Here is an 8,246-nt window from a genome sequence, read left to right on the forward strand (position 1 = left end):
TGTGTGTGTGTGTGTGTGTGTGTGTGTGTGTGTGTGTGTGTGTGTGTGTGTGTGTGTGTGTGTGTTTGTGTGTGTGTGATTTAGCCATGTGTGTTTCTCGACAGGTCTGGTGCTTATCTTAAAGAAGACTAAAAAATAAACTATTTTATTTATATATTTCAGAACCGACTTGAATAATTCTATTATACATCTGAAATCACCATTTATTCTATGGTGGAAATGACATTATAATCATTTGGGGAATAAATAAACTGACTCCTTTGACTTCTCTGGGCTAAAGAATGTTTACACATAAATAAAATATATTTTAATACTTTTGCATAATTCAACAAATATCCATTATTGGGATAATAATAAATGTATCCCAAGGTACATTTAGTGAGTCCACCCTGATCAAGGTGTGTGTTGGAGTCAGTCGGGTGTACTGTAGGGCGGGTGTTGTCTCGTGGCAGCACTGAAGATGGGCGGACTTTAAACCCTGCCAGGAAAAGACAGGAAAGCCGATACTTCCCCGGAGCACAACAGGAAGAAACGGTAAATGTTTTTAAATGTTTTTGTGTAAATGTATCAAGTTAACGCGAAGCGACGATCGGTTGGTGAGGAAACGGAGAGATTTTCCACGGTTTTTATGTATTTCCTCTCTATTCAGCGGCCTGAAGCTCACTGTGACCGTAAATACAGATTTTCACAAGAGTTGTATAAATTCTGATGATTCATGACAACTAGTTTGAACAAAATAGTTAAAATTGCTCTGATGATCGTGATTAATATTAATATAAAGCTCTCTGTGTTTTTTTCACCAGAGTTTTATTTTTACATCAGCTGAATATCGAGACCATTTGAAGCGATTAATGAAATCCATGACATATGTTAATAAATGTTTCAGTAACGTTAGATTAAAGCAAGCATGATTTCAGTTTGACCTCGGTTTGATCTTTGTTTATCGCAAAGATTGTGCCACTTCGCGTTACATTACAGCGTGTTTCTAAAGGATTGGCTTACAGTGAGATAAATGTTGATGAAATAATGTTGTACACTTTGTTCCCGACAGACAGGTACAGATTTCGTACCATTATGTAATGTGCTCTCGGCCTTTTTTCTATTTAACTTATTTCATGTAAACCCGTTTCTCTCTGCGAATTGTCGGCTAGCGGCTAACATCCCTTCACTTCACATTTATCACTTAATAGGCATCCTGTTTATTTTTTGTTATTTTTTTAATGTTATTTTCCATGTCAGCATATGTATTTGGGTGGTTGTTAATGTTTCGCGGTGTATTATAAGTCTTATTTGTGTGAATGTTTTGATGGTGGGCGCGGTAACAGGCCTTGCGACACTTCGCTTTATTATCATCCATATCTCGAGCTTTACACGCATTAATACATCTAGATAATCGTTAATGCGGTGTTTTGTACTTCTGGCCTTTGGTCGTTAGCTCAATATTGTGGAAAGATATTGGGTAATATTGTTTTTTTCTTTTTTTTTTAACATAACGATCCAGATTCAGTGTAACTTCCGGTCAAATGATACTTCCGCAGCTGTGTTTCCGGTTCAAGTTGACTATAGAAATGAGTCCCAGAGCACGTCTGACTTCCATATCTATCTATCTATCTATCTATCTATCTATCTATCTATCTATCTATCTATCTATCATGTAAACTTTACACTTTACAGTTGCTCTTCACTCTTTTTCTCTTTCTGAAAATGTTTCAGATCTGTAAATCGGTTTTTGCTTATAGTTTGCCTCTTCTCTCTCCTCTCAGATGGCTGCCATTCGTAAGAAGCTGGTCATAGTGGGCGATGGAGCCTGTGGAAAGACCTGTTTGCTCATTGTTTTCAGTAAAGATCAGTTTCCTGAAGTCTACGTGCCTACAGTCTTTGAGAACTATGTTGCAGACATCGAGGTCGATGGAAAACAGGTATGAAAGCATGTTTTCTGGGAGAATGCATTATCATCAACAGCAATACGTACTTAAATGTGAACGTGTCTTTTACACAAAAATGTTTTAGTCTGTGAATAGTGGGACTGTGCTTTGAGTGACGATAAACAAATCTTCGAATGAGTTAATTGAACTTCCCAACTGTAATGCTGTTTCTGCTACTAAAGTTTAAATCCCGGATGGCATTGACCTTTAGGAACTTGTATACCAAAATACATCACCAGGAAGAATATTCCAGATGTATTCCTGCCGTATTGCGTAGATGTGGTTACATTGGTATAAGTTACACCTGCACCAAATCTGTGTAGATTTAGACAGGATTAGTGACCACTTTATTTTTCAAAGCGGAAGTAAGCTGTTTTCTAGGAGTGTGTGAGACTTCCGCTTCATTAGCCACGGTAGGGAAGAATAACAGATACAACCCAGTGTGTTTAGAATTAAAACAGTACATTAACATACTGTGGTAAGAGACACAAGTTTGTCATATCAAGCAGCAAAACGAACTGTTTCGTACAGTAAAACAGCTGGAATACTTTAGGAACATAATGTTGATAGTCAAAACAGACAGAAGAGACCCAAACTTGTGACTAAAGTTCTTACTATGTAAATGCACACAGTTGTGTAAGAGAGGAATGTTGTTTAGTTTGGCACATGGACTGATATCTCTCTTCTTACAGGTGGAGCTTGCCTTGTGGGACACGGCTGGACAGGAGGACTATGATCGGTTAAGACCGCTCTCGTACCCCGACACAGATGTCATTCTGATGTGCTTTTCTGTTGACAGTCCCGATAGCTTGGGTAAGACGTCCCCATAAACAATTAGATGTTACCAGCCCAATCATCACACTTGAGTTCTTAATGTTGAAGAAAGATTCAAATCGGCATGAGATGAAAACAAACCTTATGTATTTTCTGAATGGATTGAACTTATTGTGAATGATTCATCCATGCACATTTCTCTTTTTTTAATGTATGACCTCCTAATTTTTAATCAAAATAGCATAACTCAATTTCTCGGTGAAATAACTTCTTACAGCTTACATTCATTAACCAGTTTTATGTCACAATACAGAAGAATGCTCTGCCAGTAACTCCATTTGCTCTCGACCTTACGTGTGTTTAAACACAAGGCTTTCACATCAAAGTGACATAGTTAATGAAGCAGAACTGGAGTTTTGCCTTTGCTATCAAAGATTGCATACAATTAAACATTTAGCATGAGTTAGCAATTCTTTTTTTATTAATTGAGTTCTTTTTTTTCAGCTCTATTTTAATAATCAGGGTATGTGATGAACACATTGAGTATGTTGGTCTGTACAGTCAAATGCTCATAAGTCAAAAATCAGCTATGTGAGAGAACTGCATTTTCTAGAATGATCCGGTTTTTATCTGGCCTTTACATCAAAACGTAAACAGACATGTGCATTGAATAATACAAACATGAGGTAATGGGCAAAGATTGAGGTGTCAGTTTTCAGTTTCAGTTTTTATGAACTTTCTGAAAAAATAAATAAATAAATAAAAAACTCTGTTTAAACAATATAAATTGCTTTACTCCTTGAAGCCATTAAATGCTTGTCATGATTTTAAAATAAGGTTTATTAATGTTGTGTAATGTGGTTAATGCAATTATTGCTCTCTCTCTCCTTTGATCCATTCCAGAGAACATTCCAGAAAAGTGGACACCAGAGGTGAAGCATTTCTGTCCGAATGTTCCCATCATCCTCGTTGGTAACAAAAAGGATCTCCGAAATGATGAACACACACGAAGGGAACTTGCCAAAATGAAACAGGCAGGGCCTTTTTACTTTGTAAAATGTATTATTCTTAAATGAATAGTTTACCGAAAAGCTTAAATTTGCTGAAAATGTACTCGCCCTCATTCCATCCAAGCTGTGGATGAGTTTGTTTCTTCATCAGATTTGGGGAAATGTAGCATTGCGTCACTGCCTCTTCAATGGATCCTCTGCAGTGAATGGGTGCCGTCAGAATGAGTCAAAACAGCTGATAAAAACATCACAAAAATCCACAAGTCTATGCATGAATTTGCTTTCAATGGAGAAATATTTTAACCGGAAGCAATGGTTTGGAGTTAAAAACATCACTTTTCACTTCACAAGTCATTAACTGATGGATTGGAGTGATGTGGATTACTTGTGGATTTTGGTGATGTTTCAATCAGGTGTTTGGACTCTCATTCTGACGGCACCCATTCACTGCAGAGCATCCATTGATGAGACACTGATGCAATGATGCATTTCTCCAAATCTGTTCTGATGATCAAACATACTCATCTACATCTTGAATGAATTGAGCTGCTCTTTTCCGTACAACAAAAGTGGATGGTAATTTACAATGCCAAACTCCAGTAGATTTGTGAATTTAATGTACGATCAGTTACTCAACACAAGTTGTATGGACTAATTTTATGATGTTTTATATCTGGTGTTTTTTGGTGCATTAAGCTAGGATATTCTGCCTTACATGTATTTTGTCTTTTTAATGGAAGATTAAAAAAACACTGTAATCAATCAATGTGAATGAATGAATGAAATGAAAATGTTCTTATTTTAGGTGAAGTATCCCGTTGATATTGGGTAGACACTTAGACACATTTGTAATATAATTGATATATTTGTTCACTCAGGAGCCTGTGAAGCCAGAGGAGGGGCGAGACATGGCCAACCGAATCAACGCCTTTGGTTATCTAGAATGCTCAGCCAAGACCAAAGACGGTGTGAGAGAGGTGTTTGAGATGGCCACCAGGGCGGCGCTGCAGGCCAGGAAACGGGGCAAAAAGACGGGCTGCCTGCTGTTATAGAAACCTGTAGAAGAGAGGATGTCAGTTAACAGCCCAGGAGACTTCAGAGCAGGGAGGGAGGGATGACTGATACTGTGACATCATGTCAGACAAACCACAAGAGACCAGCGGAAAGACTTCAGGAACAAGATGACATCATTTCCTGTCATCACAAAGTTTGGGATTAAGAGTTTTATGGTCACATCAAGCAAAAAATTTGATTTCTTAACTGACTCTATACCTAGGATAAATAATGTTACAACCCCCCCCCCCCCCCCCCCCCAACTCTTTAGTCCCCCAAAAAAGGTTCTTTTAATAAGCATCCCGTCTTCAGCAACTGTTTTGTGCATTGGACAGACTGTATGTATGTTTGTATATGTAAGAATATGAATGTTTGTGTCAAATGAGCGCATGTCCGTCTCCAGGTTGCCATCTCTTCTTTGTATATGTGTGTATCTGCCCGGCTTTATTCTGTTTGAATATTTTTTGTTCAACTAAAGCACACACTGAACATTGAAGTGGGCTGTATTGTGTATAACCTTCCACTTCACGCTTTTTCCTTCTTTTTTTTTTTTAAATCGCTGATGTCTCAAAGGATTCTGGGCTGTACATTAGGGATCTAAACCATTTAGTGATACTGATTTATTTAAAGCATACAGTTTTTTTTTTCTTTTTAAATCATTTGCATTTAGAAATAAAATTTAAAGAAAATCAGATTTGAAAAGTAATTTTTCATTTACTCAAATTCCTTCAGCTTGTGTTTCATAAAGGTGTGCTACTTACTCAATACTGCACAGGGTGCTATAGTGAGTGAAACGGTAGTATGCTATATTGTTGCCATGTAAGGTCACTATGGCAGCATAAAATATCTATATCTCGATATTAATCGATTCTCATGTTTACGGAATGTTATCATTCTTAAATCTCACGAATCAATTAGAGTAGCCTGTTTTCAGTTAATGGACGGAACGTCCCATCCAATATATCGCAATAAGCATTGTGCTTTGGCACTTTTAAAATGAAACAAATTCTCAGATTTCAAATTCTGTCCGTTGTATTGCAGTATTTAAACAATAAATGCTGTTTTGGCGCAGTTTAATGTGAAGTGACCAAAAACAGTGACAGATCGCCGATAAACTCATCAGATAGAAAAATAAACTGTAGGGAAGGGCGTTTTGCTAAATATATGCCCCATATAACATTCATTATACATTTTACTGTTCTTAAATGTTTATGTTTCAATAAATCTATCAAGATTTAATGACAGCCACCATTATGTTTATATAAAAAAATATTATGTAATTGTAACTTTATTATTTTAAAAACTTTTTTAATTTTGACAAATCAGCCAATTATAACTTTCAATATTATAGTAATGCAGTACCAACTGACTCTTTTGTACATTTTAAAGCATTAGTTGAGAGATATCTTTTCCTTGAGAAAATCTGGCATGTACCATACCTGATGTATATCCAAATAATCGATATCTATAAATCTAATCTGTAATACAATTTCATCAAATCACTAGTTTGTGAATGAGAATCGAATAGTGAAATCTGTCAAAGCCCAGCCCTACTGCATAAGGAATTGCATTCTTCCATACTATATAGTAGGCAAAAAAAAAAATATATACACTTATGTGAACAGAGTAGTATATCCAAATTCTATTTCCAGCGAGATTCTGAAGTGTGCATCTGATGGACACCTTACTTTCCCATGAGGCCACAGGATAAGAGCTGGAAATGGCAGTGGAGCGCCGTAACTGATGTGGGTAGGTCACATGACGATGACAACAAGTTGAATGTAGTATGCACAGATTATATTCATACAACACACATGCCATGTAGTTTTCAAAGAAGCCTAAATGACTTGATTAGCTGGATCAGGTGTGTTTAATTAGGGTTGCATCTAAACTGCAGAGCTGTGGCCCTCCAGGAACTGAGTTTGGCTCCCCTGGGCCCAAGTGTTCAAGTGAACATGAAGCCCACATATGTCTGTACAACTTTTCATTACATGATTGAACATACTTATAGTGTTTTAAATACACAAGTGTTTACAGTGTTATATATTTTTTTTCAATACTTTGCATTTTAAAATCAACTTCTAAATGTCTGTTCAGTAACAGTTGACACAATTTAATTTCTGGTGCTTCTAATTAAGTGATAAAAAGCATTTGCAAATGTACTACAAGCTAATTATACTAATCTTTGCAGCAATAAAATGTGTAGCACTTTGTTTTTACTAACAAATTATGTATAATGTCTTATTATTATTATTAATATTTAACGTACACTGGAAAGGTTTCCATGACCTCTCTAATTAAGAAACCACAACTAGATCCTCGTGAACTGGCAAATTATAGGCCCATTTCAAATCTTCCATTTATGTTACAATTTTAGAAAAAGTTGTGTATGCTCAATTGTGCTCCTTCCTGCAAAAAAATAAAATAAATGATCTGTGTGAAGAATTTTAGTCAGGTTTCAGGCCCCGCCATAGCACAAAAACTGCACTTGTTAAAATGACAGATGACTTGCTTCTTGCATCAGATCAAGGCTGAATCTCATTGCTTGTTTTACTTGATCTTAGTGCTGCGTTCGGCACCATAGATCATGACATACTCATAGATCGATTACAACACTATACAGGTATTCAAGGGCAGGCGCTAAGATGGTTTAGATCCTACCTGTCCGATCGCTACCATATTGTTTCTTTAAATGGTGAGTCATCTCATTTATCATCAGTAAAATATGGAGTGCCACAAGGATCTGTCCTAGGTCCTCTTCTATTTTCAATATACATGTTGCTCCTTGGTAATATTATTAGAAAATACGGAATTAGCTTCCACTTTTATGCTGATGATACTCAGCTATATATCTCAACAAGACCAGATGAAACTTCTAAATTATCTAAGCTAACAGAGTGTATTAAAAATGTAAAAGATTGGATGGCCAATAATTTTCTCCTATAAAATTCGGATAAGACAGAGATATTAATTATTGGACCAAAAAACATTACACAGAATCTTGTAGATTACAATCTGCAACTAGACGGATGTACTGTTACTTCCTCTAAAGTCAAAAATCTTGTCTTTTGAAATCCATATTTCCCATGTTACAAAAACTGCATTCTTCCATCTTAGAAACATTGCCAAGCTACGAAATATTGTTTCTGATGCAGAAAAGCTAGTTCATGAATTCATGACCTCTAGACTGGACTATTGTAATGCACTTCAAGATGGTTTATCCAGCATCTTCAATAAACAAGCTATAGGTAGTCCAAAATGCAGCGGCTCTGGCTACCTATTAAGTTCCGTATTATTTACAAATTATTATTAGGCCCTAAATGGTTTACCTAACTAGCCTTATACCACGCTACAATCCATCGCTTGGGTTAAACTAATTAATTTTACTTTGTTGGAACAGCAGCTATGCTAATGATGTCTCTATTTTTTTCTCCAGTCTGGATCCAGAAGACCTGAGAAGAAATGATGCCAACCCCTCAGATGA

At 36.4% G+C, this 8,246-nt stretch overlaps 1 protein-coding gene across 2 annotated transcripts; it reads left to right on the forward strand.

The window, feature by feature from the left end:
- Nucleotides 1–410: 410 nt before the first annotated feature.
- On the forward strand, nucleotides 411–5,456 carry rhoac (ras homolog gene family, member Ac). Of its 2 annotated transcripts, none has more exons than XM_059540279.1 (5): nucleotides 411–534; nucleotides 1,764–1,919; nucleotides 2,618–2,738; nucleotides 3,603–3,733; nucleotides 4,588–5,456. In XM_059540279.1, the coding sequence occupies exons 2-5, from the start codon at nucleotides 1,764–1,766 to the stop codon at nucleotides 4,759–4,761; spliced, it is 582 nt and encodes a 193-aa protein (XP_059396262.1). In that variant the 5' UTR covers nucleotides 411–534; the 3' UTR covers nucleotides 4,762–5,456. The 2 variants fall into 2 exon arrangements, with proteins under 2 accessions (XP_059396262.1, XP_059396261.1); XM_059540278.1 differs by lacking the exon at nucleotides 411–534 and adding an exon at nucleotides 537–671.
- The last annotated feature ends 2,790 nt before the right edge of the window (nucleotides 5,457–8,246 follow it).

This window comes from Carassius carassius, chromosome 46 (assembly GCF_963082965.1).
Source record: "Carassius carassius chromosome 46, fCarCar2.1, whole genome shotgun sequence".
Classification (NCBI taxonomy): domain Eukaryota; kingdom Metazoa; phylum Chordata; class Actinopteri; order Cypriniformes; family Cyprinidae; genus Carassius; species Carassius carassius.